This window comes from Lutra lutra, chromosome 7, assembly GCF_902655055.1.
Source record: "Lutra lutra chromosome 7, mLutLut1.2, whole genome shotgun sequence".
NCBI lineage: Eukaryota > Metazoa > Chordata > Mammalia > Carnivora > Mustelidae > Lutra > Lutra lutra.
In genome coordinates this window covers 44,066,596-44,092,031 of record NC_062284.1, presented here as the reverse complement: position 1 = coordinate 44,092,031, position 25,436 = coordinate 44,066,596, and the positions used below count along the sequence as shown (strand labels likewise).

The 25,436-nt window shown below is 40.7% G+C and overlaps 1 protein-coding gene across 1 annotated transcript in view; it reads right to left on the bottom strand.

Moving 5' to 3' along the window:
• The window catches only part of RAB8B (RAB8B, member RAS oncogene family), a 58,960-nt gene that overhangs the window by 9,058 nt on the left and 24,466 nt on the right, over window positions 1–25,436 (bottom strand). The window contains exons 2-5 of the mRNA XM_047737907.1: window positions 6,457–6,517; window positions 3,879–3,939; window positions 1,370–1,447; window positions 338–427 (exon numbers count right to left, since the gene is read on the bottom strand). Of these exons, the coding sequence (XP_047593863.1) occupies window positions 338–427; window positions 1,370–1,447; window positions 3,879–3,939; window positions 6,457–6,517 (290 nt within the window). The remainder of the gene's footprint in view (window positions 1–337; window positions 428–1,369; window positions 1,448–3,878; window positions 3,940–6,456; window positions 6,518–25,436) is intronic.

Genomic DNA, 25,436 nt, shown 5'->3' with positions numbered 1-25,436 from the left:
GAGAATGATTTATTTGCCCTTTAAAACTGGGCATTTTCACATGGATATGGAAGAAATAGCCTGAACTCTCAGCTGCAGGAATCTGAAAAAGGACCAATTTGTATCTCCCAGAAAACAGCAAATTCTTCAGGAATGAGTCATGACTACACAATATATGGAGCTGGATCTCGAATACTAATTCATACCATTCAAGTATGGATTACATCTCTTTGTTGTTTTTTTTAAAGGATTAAAATACAGATATTCTTCAAACTGAAATCAATAATTAAGTAATACTAAGAAAATAACTGCTTAGTGTGAATAGATTCTAATCTTTACGCATTCGGTTCAAATTTACCTTCTCTCCTCTTTCTTTTGACACTTGTCTTTTGTCATTCATATCACATTTGTTACCCAGGATCATTCTTTCAACATCTGAAGAGGCATGCTATGGGGAGAAAATAGTACGTTGTAAAAACAGCCAGAGCAAAACACAGCTATTCAACAGACAAATCCTAACCTGTCAGAAACATATCCATAAATTTAATAATAAGAAAAATAATCTTTCGCTCCACACAAAGCCTGATGCAGGGAAAAATTTAAAAGCTGGGAGGAGGGAAAAGGTATAGCCTAAGAGCCTATGTGAACTTTTCCCCCAAAGGCTTACAGTCATTCTTATGCCTTTTTTGGTACATGAACAAACAGAAGTAGAACTTCTGGTTATCCAACAACAAAACTTCCAAATACTAGTTCGGGTCAAAGAAGGAAAAAAATAAGTACTGAGTGAGCCAATGAGGATGGTATTCTGGATTCTGAACTACTTAAAATACGAAATCTTGTAAGTTATTATTAATGTGTACAAAATGATTTTAAAGTCAGATTTCTTTCTGAAATGTCAAAGACATTAAAAAAAAAAAGTCTTAATACCAGTCAATCTGGAATTAAACCAAATTTCAAATATCTAACGATAGAGAAAAGGTTAGAAGGGAAAAATGCTAAGTTGATGGAACAGGGAGATGTCTTTGCCAGTCAGACAGCAAGAAGCTGGCAGTCAGACTTTAAAGCTAGAGGAGCACAAGCAAGTCTCTTCTTTCTGGCCTCAGTTTTCAACATGGGTAAAATGGGGACTTGGATTAAATTATTTTCAAGATCCAGCCCAAGTTTAAAATTCGGTGAGACTGCTCTGCTGTGTGTAGCTCCCTGTTGGATACAGCGGTTCAACCTGTGGCACCAGAGATCACTCCGGCTGTGCTCCTCAGAGCAAGGGGGCCTCAGCTGCCCCTGGTGTACTTCTCAGCAGCTCAGCTGCCTCTTCCAGAGAAAGAAGGAGCCCTCTGCAATCACCCAGAAGGACTCCTCTCTTGTATCATCATTCTCCTTCCATACATACCTCTTCAATGTTTCTTATCCAATTTTTAATATTGTCAAAGGACTTTTCATTTGTGATGTCATAGACCAGCATAATTCCCTGTAAGAAAACATTTAAAGTTATAGAATACAATGTCAGTGTACTCCTACCTTCCAGAAATCTTTTATTTGTCCTTTGTCTTTTTAATTAAGAGATTTATAATAAAAATTTTAAAAGAAGGAAAAAATTTTACAAAGAAGGAAAAATAAATTCTTCCACTGTCTCACTGTGTGAATAGTCTGTAAACATTTTTTTTACTGTTTACATTTAATGAATTAGTGATTATGGTGAAGGTGAAACACCCTTTCTACCTGAATGCACATTGTTAAGAATCAGTACCAAATGGAGCTAAAGGAGTGTTTCAGTTAAAACAGAGATAGTGATTAGAGAAAGAGGTAATCACTTCCGTTGTGTACTTTATTATTGCAAGTAGAAATGTCTTGCTTCTTACTCCTATGCTAAGATAGTAACTATACTGCTTTAAAATTATTTCCTTTTGGGGCACCTGGGTGGCTCAGTGGGTTAAGCCTCTGCCTTCCGCTCAGGTCGTGATCTCAGGGTCCTGGGATCGGGCTCTCTGCTCAGCGGGGAGCCTCGCTTACCCCTCGCTGCCTGCCTCTCTGCCTATGTGATCTCTCTCTGTCAAATAAGTAAATAAAATCTTTAAAAAAAAATTATTTCTTTTTTAGGGGTGCCTGGGTGGCTCAGTGGGTTAAGCCTCTGCCTTTGGCTCAGGGCGTGGTCTTAGGGTCCTGGGATCGAGGGATCCTCTCCCTGCTCATTGGGGAGCCTGCTTCCCCCTCTTTCTCAGCCTGCCTCTCTGCCTACTTGTGTGATCTCTCTCTGTGTCAAATAAATAAATAAAATCTTTTAAAAAATAAAGTAAAAAAAATAAAGTTATTTCTTTTTATACTTAAAAAATAAAACCATTTCTTCAAATATGGGTTGATCAAAATATCACTATCTGTCTACATAAACTGCAGACACTTAAAACATAATACATTTGTTATACAAGTATAATGAAAGGCATTGTCATCATATTTTTAAAGATCCTCATGTCTGGTTTTTTTTTTTTTTTTAAGATTTTATTTATTTATTTGACAGAGAGAGAGAGAGATCACAAGTAGGCACAGCAGCAGGCAGCGGGGCGGGGGGGGGGGGGTGGAAGGAAGCAGGCTCCCTGGTGAGCAGAGAGCCCGGTGCGGGGCTCGATCCCAGGACCCTGAGACCACGACCTGAGCCAAAGGCAGAGGCTTAACCCACTGAGCCACCCAGGCGCCCCATGTCTGGTATTTCTAAACGGTTTATCTCCTAAATGTATCAACTGACACTTACATGGTAACTATTCCAAAATCTGTACCACCAGACCACCCTCCTGTATTAAGTGCTAGATCTACCCATCTGTCCATTCAACAAATATTTAGTGAGCCCCCACTATGTGCCTGATCTTATACTTTGTGTTACCAGTAGTGGACAAGATAGACAAGGCCCCTTCCTCTCATGGCCAGCTAGCAAAGAAAATAATAAACCAATAATTACACAATTAGTTACAACTTTGACAGTTGCTATGAAGAAGTATGGGGAATTTTGAGTACAAATGTGGCTAATCTGGCTAAGGGGATGAGGTGGTCAGGGAAGGCTTCCCTGAGAAAATGACATTAAAGCCAAGACCTGAGGTCTGAGTAGACTTGAACTGGGCCATAGGGCTGAGGCTGCGGTGAGAAAGACCACAGTGCCTGGCACAGAGCAGAAATGTTGTCAAGTACCCTGTTGACGAGAATGGCCCAGAACCCACTGGACTGAGTGAGAGAGGCAGCTTGTTAAAGAGTGCATAGATCCAATGGCAGAACGGCACAAGGCGTAGCCAGAGAGAACAGTGTCAGATGTGTTTTGGAGACCAATGACCAGATAGCAGCTCCCAAATGTCCCATGTGGTCACCAAAAACTCAACTAAGTAAAACATAAGGTTGTCTTTGTCCCCTCCAAATCTGTCTTCCTCCTTATACCCTTGTTTTGATAAAGGGTGATACAACCCTGCCAGCCAACCCAAGCAGACCCCTGAGACTTACCTCCTCACAGCCAGGGTCACTAAAACCTGTTATAGGCCCGAAAACCACACAACCTCCCGATTCTGACCCCTCAACTCCTAAGCCCGCTCTTATTCCTATTCTCGTCTATTAGCCTGAATTACCGTCATTGCCTTTAACTGGTCTCCCAGCTTTCACTAAGATATACAATTGCTCAGAATGTGTGGAGGAGTTCCAAAACATCTACAAACTAATAACCTGATGAATATTACGAAGACCAATGTCAAAGCATGCAGTTACTGAACAGAGAACATAGGAAAACCCTTTAAATGTCTTGTTTTCACATCCCAAAACCTATCTCCCCCATTATGCTAGACTGTAGCTTAGATCCTAAAATCCTGAGAAATGAATATGCATGTTTTACTCTCACCTGAAGAGTTATAAAAACCCTCAAACACACTCACCATGGCTCCTCTATAGTATGCCGTTGTGATGGTTCGAAATCTTTCCTGACCTGCTGTGTCCCTAAAATTTGAAACAAAGGAGAAAGTGGTTTTAGAATTATCACCAGCATTGCTGAGGAGAGACCTTAAGCTGTGGAGAGAATTCTGGGCAGCTCACAAAGGCAGTGGTTTCAAGGGCAAGGCGAACGAGCCACATAGGGAGCATGCTGTGTGTCTGTGAGCTGGAGGCGGAGGTGGCCACAGGGGCCTGTCAGGAGCTCACAATGACTTTGGTGGGAAACTTGGACCTTGATGATAAAAGCAGCAACAAGAAAATACATGACCCTGCTAGGAACTGGCATGTTCTATTAGTCAAACACACGTGGGAGAGAACAGAGAATAGTTCTAAATTCTTGGACCCCTACAAGTAGTTATAATCCTTTTTGTAAATGCCCGATGATTAAGGCATTTTGCTCTCTGATTTCTGTACAGAGCCTGATTTCTGTACAAAGCAAGCAATTGGGTTGCACTTACTATTGTGTGAATTCTGCTCAGCAGAGCACACTAAAATGGATCTCCTCAAGAACTTTGTCAGCTGTAGAGCCTGGGATTAAATGGGAGCCTGGAGTTTCATATAGAATGGCTGACAATGTTTCTGAAGACTTTAAGATATGAACAACACCTCAAGATTATATACACGTTCGTGTATTCTTGCTTTCTGGCTGGTGGCATTCTCTTAAAATCCATTCTGAAAAATTCAAAATTTCTCATACTTTGCTTGAAGTGATCCCTATAAAGGGAGTCAAATTTCCTTGCTATTTGGGAAAATCAGTATTTCTAAATTTGCCAAGCACCACCAGAACTAATTCTATCCCTGTGCTACTAAGGCAAATGAAATTGTACGACTTAATTGCAGGGGAAAGAGAGGCATTTGTGGAAATACACGTTGGCATACCAACCCAAATAAGAGATGGAGGCCCAAGGGAAATACAGCAAATTAAAAACATTAATAAATACCTTAATGTTTATTTATACCTTAGAAAATACATTTGTCTGTGCTCACGTGATACCCACCATAGCCCAATGTAGCAATAAGACAGTCATCCTCATTCTGTAGAAGAGCCAACAGGCTCAGCTGGGCTATGGTCTACCACTGAACCATTAAATGGCTCAGCCCCTTGAATGACCCTCAAGCATCCTCGGTCTCAGCGGTTTAGGGCAAGGCCAGGCTTCCCACCACAGTCATCTTCTCCTGCCATTCTCTCACTGATCAGGATTAGATACCCAGAGCACTTGCTTGGTATATGGAAACACACCATGCGGAAAACAGAAGCCAAGCATCTTGGAGCCAGCTAACCATATTTTGGTCTCACACGCTACTGGATTTAGAATCAGCTCTGCAGTGAGGACAGAGGAGAAACCCCTGCCATACTAAATACAGGTCGTGAAGACTGAATGGAGTCTTATTTTGCTGCTAAGAGTGCTATGATATTATATTAAGTTCTAATTAGCTGACTGCCCACAGGCTCCTAGTAACAACTCTTATTCAATTCTTATTCATGGTCAGGACTGTTCAGCATAGAGTCAGAAATTCTCTTTGCTTCTCCCTTAGACTTTTTCTTTAGATCTTTAAAATATTTGGTCTCTTACTAAATATCAATAGATGAAAAGGGCAACCTGTGGTAACCTTCACCATGTTTCCCAATGAATATACCAGGAACTGTTATCCTACACTGATATGTAAAGCTGACATGATGCTCCAGATCTGGGGAGTTGTCTCAGCTTTATCAGTAACCCAGACAGAATTCCTCAGATGGCCTTAACCACTCTTAAGTCCTAGGTTCTTCTCTTTAAAGAAGGACCAGTGGCTTTCAACATGATGCTCTAGTTCTACCCTGGTTCTGAGATTCAAAGAAGAACGGCCTAAGGAAAAAGCTGATATATATTATTTTACTATTTTGCCCTGCCTGCTTCTTAATCTAGGCTGCTCTGAATTTCTAAGCTTTGACTACTGCTGTCATCATCACATATTAGATGGGTTCAGTGGTCCTCATTTTTTTTTTTTAATTTAAAGAGAAGCAACATGAAAGCAAATAATAAAATGTTAGATCTGCAGGAGCTCTCAGATGTCTTCAGGCTCGCCAACCAATTTACCAATGAGGAAAAACAGGACCTAAGAAGGGAAACAATTGGCCCAAGCCCTCAGCTGAGAGGCAGAACCTAGAATCTAGATCTGTACTTAAGAAGAACCTGCTCAGGGTTCCTACCATGTGACAACTTTTGCCTTATCTGATTTCAAAGCTGCAACAACTACAGTGAAAAAGTGTGTACACTCTTTAGGTTTTCTTTCCTTCCTACAAAATTAGTGTCTGGGAAGAATGAGTTCTCAGATCTCTTCCAGGTTTAAGATCATTCCTTACCTTCCCATTCTTGGCGGAGATACCTTTCAATACTCACCCACTCCCCCTTGGTTCTGGTAAAGAAAAGATGTTTTAGCTCTCATAGGTTACCACTAACTTAACACAATTCACATTTTAATCCCCACTTTCCATTCCAATTAAAGTAGAAACTCTGTGCATAATTTTTTTTTTTTACTTACCATATCTGAAGCTTAATTTTCTTTCCATCTAGTTCTATCGTTCTGATTTTAAAATCAATTCCTGCCAGAAAAAGAAAAAGAAATGCTAAATTTCTCCAACTATAATCCAAGTCTTATTAGGAAAAGGACAAAGATTTCTATTGAAAAAAAAAAAAAAAAGCTCTCCAACGCACTGGAAAATGTGAACACAGAGAGGGTGTGAATGGTATGTTTCCTCTGAATACAGGCTGAAGAAAGGAATGCTAATTACTCTGTGAAGAATTCCCACACATGTTAAATGCAATGTATTATATGCCTCATTATTTTGATACAAATGGATCACATCCCTCGAAGTTACATAATTTAGATAGACTGAGAACATGCCATATTCTCGGCTTCCTGAAATACATACGAACAATGATTCCTACCCTTCCTGACCCAGTCTTCCCTAAAAAATGCCATGAGACCTCTTTAGAATGTCTTCCTCCATCTCCGGCCATGTGTTCTTTAGGACCTACAACTGGCTAAGGAGAAAAACAAAACCCTGCGGCCCCAAACCTGCCTATTTAGCTGAGGGACGGGAAAACCTACATATTTATTTTATACAGCTATCAAGTATCCTATGCACAATTTAATAAACATTTCCTGCTGCTTATAGGCTGGAGCCGAAAGAGCTAGAATGGTTTTTAGCCCGAGCTGAACTGTAGGATTACCTGGAGAACTTTGCAAACTATTTATGACTAGGTCTGTTCTTTTCCCCAAATTCTGAGATTCTGACTTCGTCGGTCAAGGGTAGGATCTGGGGCACCAGGGTGGCTCAGCATGTTAAACATCTGCCTTCGGCTCAGGTCATGATCTCAGGGTCCTGGGATTGAGACCCACATCGGGCTTCCTGCTCAACAGAGAGCCTGCTTCTTCCCCCCTCTATCCCCTGCTTACGTGCTCACTCTCTCGATCTCAAATAAAGAACGAAAATCTTAAAAAAAAAAAAAAAAAAAAAAGGTGGGGTAGGATCTGTGCATTGGTTTAAAAGCTCTCCAGGTGATTCTAACCTGTAAGTAGCACTCAGGTAGGCCACACAGGTACCATGTAAAAGACGTTTAGGGGCCCTGGCAGTTAAAAGTCCAACCCTCTCTCACCCATCCACCCCCCCCAACCCTGCACTATGGTAGTTCGAAACTTATTAGAAATTTCAATTACAAAGAACCACAAAATCCTTGACAAATATCAGAATGCTCCACACTTATCAGGAATAAGCTGCTACTCTTTGAAGGGACAAGTTAATGAAGACAACCTAGATGCAGTTTGCTAAATATCATCTGGCCATTCAGCTTTTAGATTTTTCTATTCTTTTGCATTCTGTTCAGAACCCCCTAAAAGCGGTTTCCACGACATTTCAAGAAAACGTGTCAATTACATATCTGCTAAATTGACTTAAATATTAAATGCAGTTATGCTGGGAGGAGAAAAGCCTTCAACAGCTATGTTACTACAATGTTTCTACATATAAATATTGAGAGTACCCAAAAAGACTGCCACTTGGAGGCTCCCTAAAATCTCAGTCACTCTCCATTCCTTTAAAACATTTAGGAAACTTTCTCTCGACCCAGCCTTTTGTTTTTTGTACTTGTTAGAAGGATCACCTTTCTGTAATCTGAGGAGGTTCTACCATTATCTGTGATACTTCACCATCTTTTCACTATTCAGAGGTGTTCAGTGTTTAGAAGAGTTGGGACCAGTGGTATTTAGCTTCTGTTTACACTGCTGTCAGGAGCCAGCTGATAGACAAATGCACAGAGCAGAGCCAAATTAGCACAACTAGAGTTTCACTAATAATGGAAAATGTCATTTATATTATTATTGAAAAGCAGTAGATCTGAAAGTCCAAAGACCTAGACTATAGGTTGGGTTCTGTCACTGACACCTTTTGGGAGGTTCTTAACTGCTCTGAACCTCTGTATCTTCATCCAGAAAAAAAGGGTGAGGGGACTTAATTAAATAATGTGTTTGAATGTGCTCTGGGAACTCTGAAATTCCGTATCAATGTAAGATATTACATATTCAGATGCTATTATCCTATAGCTCTTGTCACCTGACGCATGAATTATGGTAACAGCTTCCCAGGACTTGGTGCCAGCTTCTCTCCCTGGTCTAACTCCCCTCCATGCCACTGCGAGGGTAACTGTCAACCATCTCTGAGGTAATGGCACCTCACTATTAACGTGTGGGGTCAATTTCCTCAGCCTGGCAATACAGCCTTTCAGAGGCACTGCTCTCCTGACCCTGCCACCCTCAGAGCCTCTCTCCAACTGCCCTCCACCTCCTCCCCTCTGCACATGCCTGGCTACCTCATGCAGCAGCCTTGCCTGAGGATGCCACTCCACCCATGGGTCCTCCCCCACTTCCTCCCTCAGCTCTTTCCTTGGCCACGTCCAACCCTGACATGACAAGTCCTGGCTTAATCCTGTGTTATTTGGTTTTGTTAACATATTACTCTGAATTACTCTCAAATCAAGCAAAGGGTCCATCCTCTCTTTGATAGTTTGACTGCATTCAGAAACACATATACAGTAGATAATAAAAGGTTAAATACTCTCATCTAAGTAATAAGTAAGTAAAGGTCACATTCTACTAAGTATGGGGAGAACTAAGAACAACTTGAAAGTTCAAAGTTTTCTTAGCATACTGTAGTAACAATAGTAAGGATGTTAAAAAATCTATTACAATATGAAAATCAAGATCTTATAATTAGTTTGACAATAACAGCAGTAGACTACAGGTGGATTAATATTCACTTTAAAATGTAAAGATAGGGGTGCCTGGGTGGCTCAGTGGGTTAAAGCCTCTGCCTTCGGCTCAGGTCATGATCCCAGGGTCCTGGGATCGAGCCCCACATCAGGCTCTCTGTGAAGCAGGGAGCCTGCTTCCCTTCCTCTCTCTCTGCCTGCCTCTCTGTCTACTTGTGATCTCTGTCTAATAAATAAAATAAAATCTTAAAAAAAAAATTAAAAAAAAATAAAATAAAATGTAAAGATAACTTCCTGAGACTACTCCAGAATTAGAATAACCAGTCATAATACAGTAATGTAATTATATCAATTAGGATGCTCTCTGCTGCAAATAATAGAAACCTCAAATCAAACTAGCTTAAGGTAATTTGTTGACTCATATAATAAGCCCAGTGATGAGCTGAGGTTCAGGGTTGGCTCAAACCAGTAGTTCCGGCCCATTTCTCTGTACCTCCTTTGGCTCTGCCCTCTTGGGAGTGTCAGTTTCATCCCCTGATTGGTAACGATTCCTGACCACAACAGCAATGCCGAGAAGAAAAGAGATCATCTTCCTGTGCCTCTCACTTCAAAGTGAGGAAATGTTTCCCAAAAAGCCTCCAGCAACCTTTCCTTCATGTTTCACTTCTAGAATTATAGCAATGAGAATGTCAGGTTCTAGGGGCTAATGCTGAGTTCCAGAACCAACCACGGGCCACGGGCAGTCACCAAGATTGGATTAAGCTAAATTCCTCCCTAAATTTAGATTGATCAAGACCCATCCCTGCAGCTGGGTCACTTCCCTGCCCCACAGGATGGCTAAAAATAGGAGAATGGAAAAGCTGTTGAATTGATCACAGTATCTGTTAGAATGATACTCCAATCTATCAGTTAGTAAAATTTTGTGTTCATAGCTATAGGAAATGGACAAATCATAACAGCTATCACTACCACCCTGATGTGTAGGTTACCAGGTTTGATAATAACTCTAGTACTTCATCTAGCGTTCAGCCACTAACAGACAAGATGAAGGAAAAAAAGGAAAATGAGCAACCCAGGTAGTTGCCACGACATCTCTGCACTAATCCATGATCTTCACAGCCTGCGAGTCCCTGAGACTATAGTTCCAAAGCACTGGCCTGTGTCCTAGCCTCAGGTGATTAGAGACTGCAAAGAAGGAGGGGGCTGTCAAATCAACAGCAGCAAGAACCACAGCTCATTCTGGCAGGAAGGGAGCAACTTTTTCTTTATTAATTTAAAAAGACCATACGGGGACGCCTAGGTGGCTCAGTTGGTTGGACGACTGCCTTCGGCTCAGGTCATGATCCCGGAGTTCGGGGATCGAGTCCCACATCGGGCTCCCAGCTCCACGGGGAGTCGGCTTCTCTCTCTGACCTTCTCCTTGCTCATGCTCTCTCTGTCTCTCTCTCTCAAATAAATAAATAAAAATCTTTAAAAAAAATAAAATAAATAAATAAATAAAAAGACCATACGATCTCAAAAATACAGCTTCTGAAGGGCATTATGCTTAGAGTAAAAAAAAAAAAAAGCCCTTCATATTTCAACAGTCTTTTAGAAAGCATCATTTCTTGGCTGCACATAATACGATAATTCATGTTCAAAATGACGACCCTGAGTCATCCCAACTCATGAGCAATGTATTGGCCTGCCCAGCTGGCAACACAGCCCAACATCTACTCTCAAGAGATAAGACTCCAACACTGCTTCCATGTTTACTAGAATAAGCCCGACCATTAACTTCTTGATGGCTTTAAAGCAGTGCCAGTTTTGTCATTAATATTTATCTAGTCAATAGAATAGGAAATCTACATGGTAAGAAAACATTCCCAAGGGACTCAAAGTAATTTTCATTTTGAATTTAAATACATGCGCACAGACACACAAGAGTTTTGTGTTTTTTTTTTTTCCTGAACTGATTCTCATGCTAAGCAGTTGCTCATCACTGATACATACTATACTCTGTAAGGAGGCAGAGAAGCCAGAAAGGAATCACAGAATTCTAGGCTTGGAAAGAAACTTAGAGGCTCTTTAGTTTAGTCCTTCCTGTGTGCCCAAGCAAACTGAGGCCCAGGGAGGCACAGCAACTTACCCAGATTCACAAAGACTAACTCAAAAGAGTCTAAAATCAAACTTGTCATTTAAAGGTCCTTCCAAAGGCCTTCCAAAGAGATGTGTGTAAGAATGTCCATATCTCCCTGGGGAGGCCTGCTCTTTAAGGGTCAATAGCAAAAGGTTAGCAACAACGGAAATGGCCCCCAGTGGGAGAACACCTTGGTATACAGGGGATATCCAGGAATAGTGAACAAGAGTCACATGTAGCAACATGATTGAATCTAAAAACATAATATGAAGTGAAAAAAGCCAACTGCAAAATTTCCCAGAGTCAAACCATTCCTATATAATTTCAAAAATACCCAAAACTATAGAACGTATCATTTATATATACATCCATGTGTAATTAAAGTATAAAAACATATGAGAATGACCCAACAAAATCCATAGAGCTGTTACCTTTGAAGAGAAATGGTAGAAGAGGTGATTAAAGAGAGGTTCAGAGGGACTTCAATTTAATCATTTATTATTTCTAAAACTGCATGGTGGTATCTGAATGTGGGAGTGTTTTATAGTAGGTATACTCTGCATGCCTGAAATTCTTACTAATTTTTAAGAAGCAATAAGTAGTTATTTGAAAAAAAGTGATATCTGAAGATATTCATTAATGATAGCAGAAAAATCTAACCAAATTTAGACATGAAAGGCAACTTTAAAAACATAGTGGGAGCTAGCAGTGGTGGAGGCAGTGGGTGGCAGGCACTACTCCATACCGTGCTGCTCAGTATACAGAGGGCCTGTGAGCCTTGGTGATCAGGTGTGGGCCATAGCAAGACTGGATCAAGTTCAGAAAGTGAGGGGGCAGATTAGGGGCTTGGGGTAGCAAGGAGTGTTGGCCACTCCGATTTTATGCAGGGAGTTCAGGGGCATTTCCTTCCCAGCCTGGAGGAAAAAGAAGGTTCTGTTTGGGCTAAGAATAATGGTCACTGCTGGGAGTGGCCCTCTAGGAGAGGAACAAAGGAGATCTGATTTTCCATTCCAGTGAGAAAGGAAGAGGATATCCTCCCTCCACCCTCAGAACGTGGATAGGGAGCTGTGCCCTGTACCTCTGAGGAGTAGGTAAAGTTGTACTTGAGGCCTCTGCATTGTCCAGGGTGACCCACATTAACAAGAGCTGGTAGAGACCTGGCAGCGAGGCTCTAGGGAGATGAGGCGTGAGCACTCGCCTAAAGCACTGCTTATCAGATACTTCTCAGAAACCAGTAGTGTGGTTGGAAGCAGCCAAGAAGGGAGGGCCTGGCCTGCAGAACAGAGGGAAGGAACCTTTGAACTTGACCCACGTCCATAGTTAACAGACCTAGTAGGGCAAAGGAGGTTGGAATGAGCAGTACTGGGCCCCCTTTCATTCCACAAATTAAATATAATTTAACACAGAGAGGGAACAGAATGACAAAATTATTTTACACTGATGTCAGTTAGTCAGCCAACAGATGTTTATTTACTAACAACCTTTTCTGTTTTCAGAGCCTAGGGAGGTTGCTCTGGGTTTGTGCGGGAGTGTGGTAAGAGTATGAAGAAGGACAACGGCTCCAGGCCCCAACAACTCTGGAGCCAGCTAGTCGTCCTGACCGTCAGGCTCGCAGCGATCTGGATGCATTTTTGCCCTGTGGGTCCTGTAGCTTAGAACACACAGAGCTCTCTCTTCTACCTTAGAACGGTCTTGGGTGACTTGGTGAAGTAGGCTGACCCAGGACAATCGGAGAGGGGAGGGCAGGGAGAGAAACAGCAGAGACCTTTTACTGACATGTTTCACACCTGGTTCCCACTTAAGTGCTTTTATAAAAAGTCCACTTGGGGGGCACCTGGGTGGCTCAGTGGGTTAAGCCTCTGCCTTCGGCTCAGGTCATGATCCCAGGGTCCTGGGATCGAGCCCCGCATCGGGCTCTCTGCTCAGCGGGGAGCCTGCTTCCCCCTCTCTCTCTGTCTGCCTCTCTGCCTACTTGTGATCTCTGTCTGTCAAAAAAAAAAAAAAAAAAAAAAAAAAAAAGTCCACTTGGGCTGCAGCCAAGATATCCATGGGGGAAAAAAGTCAAATTTCTGGGACACTTAGCATTTCAATGAATGATAGCAATACAAAATTCTAATGCTAGGATTACTCATGGTGCCATACATCAACAGCAAAAAAAACACAGGGTATCTATCCCCTCTGACCCACTTTAAGAAGCAGAAGTCCAACACTGCACTTTCACAATTAAAAGGGGAAAATGTACTTTGCTTCAAAAGTACATTTAGAAACATCTGTGATCCCAAGCTATGAGAATATGGGTTATGTGGTTGGTCTATTTACATGCCAGAGGTATTCCAGAAATAGAAAAAACTGTCCTAAATATTGAAATCTACTTTAGAGAAATGCTACCTTCACTTCCTTACTTGAGATTTTTATTATTAATGATGAAGATGCAGTATAGATGGATACTGCTATTTTGCAACTTTGACAACTTCATTTTGCTTAGGCTTTTTTTTTTTTTTTTTTGTGGACTTTTAAACACCAAGATTTACTTTTAAATGTGGACTTTTATTTTATTTTTTTTTTTTAAGATTTTTTATTTATTTATCAGAGAGAGAGGGAGAGCAAGCACAGGCAGACAGAATGGCAGGCAGAGGCAGAGGGAGAAGCAGGCTCCCCGCCAAGCAAGGAGCCCGATGTGGGACTCGATCCCAGGACGCTGGGATCATGACCTGAGCCGAAGGCAACTGCTTAACCAACTGAGCCACCCAGGCGTCCCTAAATGTGGACTTTTAAATGTGGACTTTTAAACATGGGTTTTAGAGTACCTGACTTTAGGACAATTAGCTAAAATCTCTAATTAGAAAAACAGAGTACCGAAATGGGAAAAAATAAGAGTCACAGATTGAAGCCTCAAAATATTTTTTTTTTTTTCCAAAATAAAGGACTTGGAGAAAATGTGTTGAAGTAGAAATAAAGTTAAGAATGTAACTTAGATTGGGGCCCCAGGGTAGCTCAGTCGGTTAAGTGTCTGACTCTTGACTTCAGCTCAGGTCATGATCTCTGGGTCCTGAGATCGCCTGCTTCAGGCTTTGTGCTGGGGGTGGAGCCTGCTTAAGATTCTCTCTTCCATCTTCCACTGCAGGCCCTACCCCCCCCCACCCCCCACCCCCACCCCACCTCCAAAAAAAAAAGAAAGAAAGAAAGAAAGAGAGGAGTTCAAGGCATTGTTCTTTTGTAAATACACGTTCTGTAAGTTCATAAAAGCATGTTCACCAAGTACCAATTTTGCTGCCTATATTCAGAATCATTTAATTTTTTGTTTTGTTTATATTCAAATTTATAATGTGGTTTCCTTTTTGAAAATCAGAAAGTTTAAAGTTTAGCAGAAAAAACATTAAAAGTAAGCTCTGAAGGCATTTAACAACAGTTTTAAATGAACATAGTGGTCTGTGAATATAATCTGCCCTTTTAAAAAGACACCTACTATACCAAAAAGAAGAAAGAAGTTTTCAGATTTCTTTGGTTCCTCTATTCTGTGACTAGGAAGCAGTAACTTAAACCTCATTTATGGTGTATATCAATAGTGACACATAGTACTCCTTCCTACGGAAAAAGCTACACATCTCTACATTGTTTTAAAAGTTTCTACGTGTCAGGACACCTGGGTGGCTCAGCTGGTTAAGCATCGGTTAATGCCTTTGGCTCAGGTCATGATCCCAGAGCCCTGGGACCCAGCCTTCATCAGCCTCCTTGCTCAGTGGAGAGCCTGCTGCTCCCTCTGCTTATGCTTTCTCTCTGACAAATAAATAAAATCTAAAATTAAAAAAAAGTTTCTACTTGTTGCCGAATTAAAGTCACCTCTTGGCATTCTTGGCGTTAAGACAGCTGTACCTATACAATCTAATCATACCAACAACAGATAAACTCATAAACTAATTTTAGAAGTTAGGAAGGATTTACTTCTTTAAGCCATAAATGTACGTGTGGCAGATACAAAAACAGTGCAGATAAGAACAGTTTTAAGTAAGGTCTCAAAGGGCTTTATAGATTAAATTATAAAGATCTAATTAACCCTTAAAATGTCTTTGGGAAGTAAAAGGGTAAAAAAACCAACTCATTATGTACCAAATGATAACTGCTAAAATAAGCTATGTGTTGAATGACAAAAAGTTTTCAATGCTAAAACTACAAAAATATCAAGAGGAAAAACAACAACAACAACCCGGAAAATAGCAAATGAGGTGCAAAAAGACAGCTACAACTCAGATGAAGTATGCGGGAACACCTAGGAAGGATGAGAACTTTAAATCCGATTAAGGGGCCAGCAGAGATTATCCAGCATTCAGTTCACCACTTGAGAATGGCCAAATGAATGCATGACAAGTCCCTTTTGCAAATCTTGCATTTTCAAAAGGAAATGTGTTTTAAGTGTTACTCAATCTGGAAGTAGCAATGTGCTTGAAGTTGTTAAAATGTGGATTCTAGAGGTTTTCAATGAACAGATGTTTTACATTCAAAAAATCTCTTTTCAAAAAGAGCCTAATACATGAATTAAGCTTTCTTGAAAAATAAAAGTTCAGAATGCCTCGGAGATTTCCATTCCTTTCCCCATTATTAATTCATGACCATCTCAAGAACCAAACTGCTCCCAAATGAAAGCAAACACATCTCCTCTGCTCCAGCCACTGTTTCTGAGAAAGTATACCTCTGTAGCAGGCAACCCCCACCAGTCTGAGTCACTATCACTTTCCTAAACCTGGAATTTCCTTGTTTGTCTCTGACAACTCAGGGTCAGGTCTGTTTCATTTAAGGGTGAGGGAATACTGTGGTTATTCAGAAAATGAAAACAGAAAAGCAAATCCCTGATTTGACACACTGTTGCTGTGGGAAAACTCTACCGCCAAATCACTGGAATTATCACTGGAAAAAATTACAACTACATTCCAATGATGTTGCACCAAAAATGCAGTAAAACTGATCCTTTGGATCTTTCCAAGTATTGACTGTATAATATTTTCCATTCATTTGGAGGCAAACGAAAGCTAAAAAGAAAATAATACATAAAAATAATATAACTAAGTAACATTATGTGGTGCAACTAACTAAAAACAAATGATGTATTTTTTTCCCTTTTGAATGAGTTCTTAAGAAAAGAAAGATTTTATCAATGTAATATATCAGTTAACAACTAGGGCTGAAATAAACTTTAGCTATAATTTTATTATTTTTCAGGAAAATTTCCAAACCCTTATTTACAAAAGATTTCATCTTATATTGGTCCAAAACACAAAATTAGTAATTTTCCTCACCAAGTTAATACAAACCAACTTTTCTTTTTTAATGGGGGAGCAAATGGGTAAGCGTTTATACCAAATCACAGCAGGGTGAAGAATCATCAAAAGTCATAATCTCTTTCCTGCAATACCTACCTCACCCCTTCCCACCTTCTTCTCCCATTGATTGTTCTCAAGATAAAAGGAAAGTGATCAGAGATTATAAAGTAAAAAAACATAACTGCAAACTCGTAGTGCTGAGTCTAGTTAGCAAAAAAGCCTTTTCTTGATCAAAACCAGCATCAATGCCACAGAAGTATAGTAAAATTAAGCGGCATTTACAGCTCACTGTAGCCAGGATGACAGATGGGTAATTATAATAAGCTACTGCTAATGAGTAAGGTTAAAACAGATGGGAATATATGCAAGTAAAAGGACAACACAAAGATCAATAAAAATGGAATGAACAGAATATAGTTTTTCCCAGTCAAAAATGAAAAACTTCTACAAATGATTATATCACCCGGATTTGTAAACACACTCCCTCACAATACCAAAGTTTAAAGTTCACAGCACTATAACCTTACATGCAAAGGAAGTAAAGACTTCCATGGGCCCACTATGCTATCTTTTATATATAGATATATAAATGGCTATCCACCTCTACATACTTAAGACATTTTACTTACTTTAGAGAGTGGTAAACATTCTGCCACCTATTACTTCTTTGGGTTGGCTTTTAACAGAATACAATGATACCAACACCCAGTACCAACTGGGTTGGTAAATCCAGATCTTCTCTTACTCACGTTTCAGATCTACAGGATGCGGTCTGAACTAATGAAGGACAGAATACATCATATTTTCTTTTGATTCCCTCTTCCCCCAGCTATTGCCACTTTAACTTTCAAATACAAAAGAATGAGGGGGCGCCTGGGTGGCTCAGTCAGTCATCCGTCTGACTCTTGGTTTCAGCTCAGGTCACGATCTCACAGCTGTGGAATCAAAACGTGCAGGAGGCTCTGGGCTCGGCACAACATCTGCTTCAGATTCTTTCTCCCTCCTCCTCTACCTCCTGCTCATACTCTTTCTCTCTTTCTCAAATAAATAAATAAATAAATAATCGTTTTTTGAAAAGACAAAGAATGATAACTCTATCAAAGCATAAAATGAGTTGGCTATCAAAATATGCTACCCTCAGACTTCCCATTTGATCATTATGCTCCCTATTTCCAAATCCCAGTATTTGGGGTTAGGAGGAAAGAAAATCTAAACAATATGGACAAGAGATCATTTCTAAAAAGCTGTCCTGATACCTGAATGGCTCAGAGAATCATCCAGTACCACATAAAATAATTTTCCTAAAACTGACAAATTTTGGGAAATTTTAGAAATTTTAGAAAATAAATTTCCTAAAATTGACAAAATTTGAAATAACATTTCAAATTGTATTTTATCAGCTTGTTTTTATTAAACCGATTTCAAAGCAGAACACCCCATTCAAGGCTCTCCACCCCATTTCCAATAACTAAAAAGAGGACCCAGGCATCAGAGCAAGAAAACTAACTGCAGAGTTTCTACTCTGCAGCCCTCAATCTTGAATAAAAGAATTATTCACTTATGTTTGTCTTTATCCACTTCTTCCAAAATAGACTACTCTTTTCCCAATCCTGGAGGAACGCATTAAGGATCACTGAATGTTAGCACCTGTCTTTCTCAGGCAAGTTTTTCAAAGTTACCAATACAAAATGTGTTTTTTAACAGGTCATAAGCAGGAGGGTGCCCCAAATGACAGGCATGTAAGAAAGATACAGAAGACCGTTGGCAGTCTCCAGCCTGATCTTGGGTCCTGGAGGGCAATGACCCTTATTTCCCACTACAGAATACCGAAGAGTGAGTGATTTCTTCTTTTTCTTCTTCTTCTTCTTCTTTTTTTTAAGTAGGCTCCCCACCCAGCACCGAGCCCAGTGTGGACTCAAACTCACGAATGTGAGATCAAAACCTGAGCTGAGATCAAGAGTCAGATGGAGGCTCAATCCACTGAACCACCCAGGCACCACTGAGTGTACACTTTCTTGAAAATAACACACACACCTCCCACATCCCTCCCCTCTACTTCCCAAGGCTAGAGTAGCCACTGAAGGCTGAGTCTTTTTCACCATGACGGAATATTTTTAAAGTATATACAGATATATATTAAGAGTACTATATTTTAATATATTAAAAGTAACCCTTGGTCATTGTGAACATATAAACTTGGAAGGCAGTTACGTTATAACATTACAAAAGGAACAAGATATAAATGAACCAGGTCTATAACATTCAGTAATTTTGAAAAAAAAAATTCCACATGCTATAGCTGAAGTAGTACTCACTACGACTATACTTCAAATTCTAGACTAAAGAAGTAAAATGAGTATATGCCATTTCTCTGGGGGAAAAAGTATTTAAAAAAACACACCAAATAACTAATTCACATACTCCATCTAAAAGATGGAGACTAAAGACTGTAACCATTATCTACCAAGGAGACTGGACAAATCTGTCCTTCTTTCCCTAATTTCTTCAGTTCCAGTTTATTTGCTGTCACCTGCAAAAGAACGTATGGGAAGACAAAGAAAGGGATAAGGAAATGTGAGCTTGCTTTCACGTGATGTGTCTTTGTGGCATCTGCAGAAACAAAGCCAAGAAGAAAGACATCTGAAGATTTCATTTTTCCATGCTATCCTTGTCCCTAATTAACACAGATAATTTTGAGTCTGCCATACTATAATTTATTAATCATATTCAATTAATCTAATCAGCTGTGAAACAGGAGAGGGCAACAGAGCTAGCATTAATAAAAGTGAGCCCATTGGACTTTAAAAGCTGCTCAGCTGAGGCTCAAGGCAAATTCCCATACACACACAAGGGCAAAAGTGGCCTTGGTGAATAATCTGCTTTGTATATTTTTTAAAAAGATTTTATTTATTTATTTGACAGACAGAGATCACAAGTAGGCAGAGAGGCAGGCAGAGAGAGGGGGGGAAGCAGGCTCCCTGCTGAGCAGAGAGCCCAATGTGGGGCTCCATCCCAGGACTCTGGGATCATGACCTGAGCCGAAGGCAGAGGCTTTAACCCACTGAGCCACCCAGGCACCCCTGCTTTGTATATTTTTAACTCATCTTTCTACTCATAAGGCCCCACATTACAGTGTGGTTTAGAAAGAAGAAAGGCAGGTGTATACGGATTATTTTAAAGTAAATACAGGGATACAGTGGATAGAGAATTCTGGCCTTTGGGTATATGGCAGATAGACTGAGCCAGACTGTGGTCACATATAAAAAGTTGAGAAAAAGCTAAACATAATCCACTTGACCACTAAGGTGGAAATTTTACCTCTGCGATTGAAAAGGGGTTGGTATTTGCCAACATTAAATTCATCTACCCAGTGTTTGGCAGAGCCAAAAGTACCCTGGCAGTACCCTAACTGTGACCCTCAGTTATCACTATGAAAAGCAAAAACAGAACTCCCCACTCACATGATCACTTTACAGACACACTGTCATTTCAAGGATGTCCTCAGGCAAGCCTGGGGCAGGATTTCCACATCTGGTAGTCACAATGTGAGTACGCCCAGTTTGGGCAGCGTTGCCATTAGGTCAGGAAATGCGTACGACAAAGGTCTTAAGAAATAAGAAACATGATACACAATGACTATGTATTTCTAACCCCAAACGGTCTGTCAGCAGATTGAGGAGCATGAGGGAAAATGTCACTGACCATTTTGGGAAAAGAAGAGATCATAACCACTGGAGTGCGATTCTTTGCATGAATTTCTGAAAATAACAGATTAAAGCAAAAAAACCCTATACATTCAGAAAAACTGATATTTAATCTACTTCAGATAAGCCTTTATGGGCCTCAAGGCTAAAGTCCACGTTTGGACATTACGATACAAAGGGCAGAGAAATGTCAGATTTGGCCCTTTTACAACCGTACAACCAATTCCATGTATGAATACAGTCTATTACTCAAATTATAAAACAGAAAACTGATTGGCTACACAAAGATCCACGAAGGAGTGTTCAACCACATATGACACACAGTGAGGTTTAGCTTAGTATGGAAATCAAGTTAATTAATGAAAGGACAAATTTCAATATGTGATTTGATAAGAAGTCTTGAGCCTGACATGAGGTTGACTCTTTGCAGGCCCTGAGCAATACAGAGATGAAGTTACCGGCCTGAAAGAGTTCCTAGGCCATGACTGGTCATTACACTCTCTTACCGGGAAAATCCTAGGCTTCACTTCTGTCTTTTGTAAAAGGTAACATTCTAAGGTCTGCTCCTCAGGAGCAGGAACTAACGACAGATGATGAGCCCACAGAATACACGATTTCCTAAGATAGGGAACTGCCTGCTTCGATTCTGTCACTTCCATAAGCAAGCGTGTAATTATCTCCCCAAAGGCTGAAAGTAAACAAGTGGCATTTGTCTATCACAAATGGCAAACACGGTAAGAGCAAATTTTCACTGTTTAGAAACCAATTTGACTTAAGGTTTCAAGACAATTTAAAAGAAAAGGGAGGGGGCACCTGGCTGGCTCGGTCAGCAGAGTGGGCGACTCTTGACCTCGGGGTGGTGAGTCTGAACCCCACGCTGGGCAGAGAGATGACTTAAATAAATAAATAAGTAAACTTTAAAAGGGGAAAAAAAGGTATTCACTATACCATCACCTTCACATTCCCTGCCAATACTCCAGTATAGATACTATCGTCTTGGTCAAGTTTGAAATTTTCTCTGAACTCTAAGAACTTTAAAGACGAGCTGAAAATCACAATGAGCAAACATAATATTCACAAGAAATGGTAATATTAAAAACTCTGCCAGTTTTAACTTACATTGGCAAAGGCTAAGGAGCTCAGCAAACCTCTGCAGCTCTGCTGTAATCTTGAGTTCCTGACTCCAAAGTCCTTTGTCTGATATGCACCATGAGATCATATTAAAGAGCCACCATTTACTATGAACTTACTATGTGCCAAGTATAACTCCAGGAAATAGCTACCATTCCCTCCATTTCACCCAGAAGGAAGCTGAGGCTCAAAGAGGTCAAGTAACTTGTCTAAGATGACAAGCTGGTGAGCGGCAGAGCTAGGTCCGGCCAGCTCCCTTCATTGGGGCATCCATTATGCTAAGGATGAGAATTCTGTGGCTCAAGTGATGAGAACAGGGGGTTCACCTTCCAGAGGCCCTCCCCACCACGTGCTACTAACTCAGATTACAAAGGACTGGGGAGGAGCCAGTTTCCAACAGAGCACTGAAAGCTGAACCTATTTCCAGGTCTTCTCTGTATCAGGAAAGAAAAACAGGTCCACTCTGAGGAGACCTGAACATCAGATATTCATTCTTTGAGTCCTTGGAGTATGCACAGTGCAGCCACTGCATTAAAAATTCTTATTCTGGATTAATCTGAAATAGATCTGATCATCCTGGCATCTTCCAAACTGGAAAAGACTCGATCACTGCAAGTCTATTTTGAATCAAATTGAAATTTCCCCCAAGGCAAGGCACCAAATAAGGTACCTCCCTTCTGAAGGGGAGTTCAGAAGAAAAGAGAGGCAATTGTCTGCTCTTATGACTGAAATCCATCTCATGTTAGTCTCTAAGACAGGGGCTGTGACAAGTATGCTGCCCTAGGGAATGTGCTCGTGGTTCTGCAGGAAAGCTAGGAAGAACCAAAAAAGTTTGGGATGCCTGAGGTATTATCAGTGGTCAAATGTACTTCCTGGCCACTTGGAGGATAACTTTTAAATGCACATTAATGTCTTCCAACATGAGATGAATGCTTTACATAACTCGTCTCTATCTAATTGTGTTTGGATCTTCCAACTCTGAGTTTATAATGAGGAAGAAACTATGATGGAAATAACTACAAGTGTTCATAAAAATTTTAATGGTCACAGTTCTGTGACATCACTGAAGCTCCAAGCTCAGTGCTCTTTTCACTACATCACACTGCTTCATCAGGAGACAGCTGGATAATGAAATGGGTTGTTTTAAACCTATTTCTGAGGCTGAACCACAGGAGAAAAAAAAACAACTGTAAAAGATAGAAGAAAAACTTACTTTTTGGAGCATTGTATACGTTATAGTCCAATCAGGAAAAAGAAACCACTTCCAAGTATTTACTACATAAAGAATTTAATGCAGGGAATTGATGACAACAAGCCATGAAGTTGCTGAGAACCAGAGGAAATGGTCAAGGGTTTAGCAACAGCAGGAAGCCAGTACCAGGGCTAAGCTGGAAAGGCAAAAGGAGGAGAAGGTGTTGCCCAATAAGAGGGTGGGCCTGTCCAGTGAAAACGGGAGTCCCAGAGAAACAGTAGCTTCCTTTGCTGAAGAAGCTACCCGAGGCACAAAGGCAAAAGGAGAAATACCCTGGTGTCTCCTTGTTTCCTTCTCTCACATCTTCTGACAGTGTCTCTGTCTAAACCCAGTCTGAAGCCAGCTAACCGAGGAGCCTGGGCAGGCAAAGAGGGAGGAATAGAGCTGAAGGAAAGCTAACCAAGGATACGGTTAACCCTTAGCTGCATGAATGAAATGTGTGTTACTAGTACATGCCAGAGACTTGAGAGCCGAGTAACAGCAAAAGTTGAATGATAATCAAACATGATTTCCCGTTACCATGAGATAATGTTATTAATTATTTTCAATAAGTGCTTTGAGGAAAAAATTGCCACCATTAATTTGTAGGCCTGGGGCAGAGGGCAAGCACCCGTATCGATCTGCAACCATGCCCTGGTGCTCAAGGAGAAGCCCTCAGGGAACCCGTCTAGGAATGCAGCAGGACCTCCAGCTGGAGGGGGAGGCAGCCCTGGCTATTACGATCTTGCAGACAGTCAACTGGGCAGTTGGGGATAGGATGACCTGGGGAACTCTGAGTGTCATACGCTGGCAAGCCAGGAGCCAGGCCTGTTCCAAAAAGGAAGTCTGTCACTGAGTCAGAGATGTTGCCAAGCCCCAAGCCCAAGCAGTCCCAATATAGCTCAAGGGTGGCTTCGGACAGGGTGACTCCAAGCTTTCTACTTATAATAATTCCATCCCAGGACTGGCTTCCAGCACTGTACTTACAGGGCAGCCTCATCTCTATTTATAATCCCTCTCTTCTCCCAAAGTAGACTGTAAGCACCCTCAGGATGTGGGGTACCTTTTCAGCTTACGAAATGCTATAATTATCCATGCACCTTAAAATACATGTCCCCACCCAACATACCCAGCCTTACTTCTCACAGTTCCTCAGAACACACGCTCAGAAGTGCCTCCTTCATGCTCCACTCTGATATTCCCCGCCTCTAAGCATTTGTCTGGATTCCCCCACTGTCTGGAATATTCTCCATCCTCCCATTGGAATGCTGACAACGGCTCAAGACTCAGTAACTCTACTTCCTCTGTCCTCCAGCTATCGTAACTGACTCTGCTCACTCTCTGCCCCAAATTCCTAGAGAATTTAGAATAAGTACCGTTGGAGATGGCATTTAATTATTCTTCTTATTTCATAGAACACGATTCGCCTTCCCAATTAGATTTAGGCAGACAAACGAGCCCAGTGATACAGCAGAGTAAGATGTTTATTGGGATGAATGAAAGGTAAGTCCTTATGAGGCAGAAGCCTCAACTTCTACTTACAGCAATTCTTTAGAAACCTCCCTCTTGTTTGCTAAGCACACTGCAGGTACTCAAAAAATACTCCTTGACATTGATTAATTACTTCTGAATACAATCAGGTATTCATCTCCAAACTAATCTTCTTGGAATGCCATCTTAATGACCAACAAATTAAGTTACATATTTGGATAATTTTAGGTGCTAAAGAAAAGACAAACACACACACATACACTAAAATATTTTCATTATTGTTAAAAAAACAAATCACAAAACACAGTACTGAGCACACATAATATAGATGTCTTTTCATTTTAGAATGGGAAAAAAAGACAACAAGGCAGTCTCTTCTAGAGATACAGGATTGAATTAAAAGTTCTGTTACCAGAATGACTGTGTGGCTCAGTAGGTTAAGGGGCTGACTTTGGCTCAGGTCATGATCCCAGCATCCTGGGATTAAATCCCCCTTCCGGCTCCTTGCTTGGCAGGGAACATGCTTCTTCCCCTGCCTCTGCCTGCCACTCTGCCTGCCTGGGCTCACTCACACTCTCTCTCTCTCTCTCTCTCACACACACACACACAAAAATAAATAAATAAATAAATAACTAAATAAATAAATAAATAAATCTTTTTTTAAAAATTTAAAAGTTCTGTTACCATTGTCTCAATTCTAATCCTTAAAGTAATATGTTAATTTAGATAGGTTTAGGGGCATAGGTGATTTTTAAAAATCCACACGCAAGTAAATAAAAACCAATTCTGTAATTAAATCAGGAGGAACAATAATACAAGTGCTACCACCAGGGGGAAGAAAGAATTGGCTATTTTATCTTGGTTAGAGAGTTTTACTTTCTCCCCCAACCACAATTTTCTTCAAACTCTGGCAACAATCAGAAAACCGTATGTCACAGAAGTGTCTGCTGTGTAAGAACTTCTGCCATTGCTCCACCAGCCAGAATGGCTTCCAGGGGCCACTTAGAGAAGGGAAAGCAGGACACCAAAAAAGGAGAGAGACAATAGGCTCATTACCCGAAAGACCCTAACAAAAACAGAGCAAGTCAAATCATCAGCCAAAGCCCTCCATCAATAAAAGCCTTGACAGTTAAAAGGCCCAGTTTTCTTTCATGGGAAAAAGGGGTTTTATCCAATTAAACAGCCTCCAGATAATTGCTGTTTAAAAAAAAAAAAATCTTGTTTTTTTAACTCTTCAGTGACAAATGCAACCAGAACAGTGAC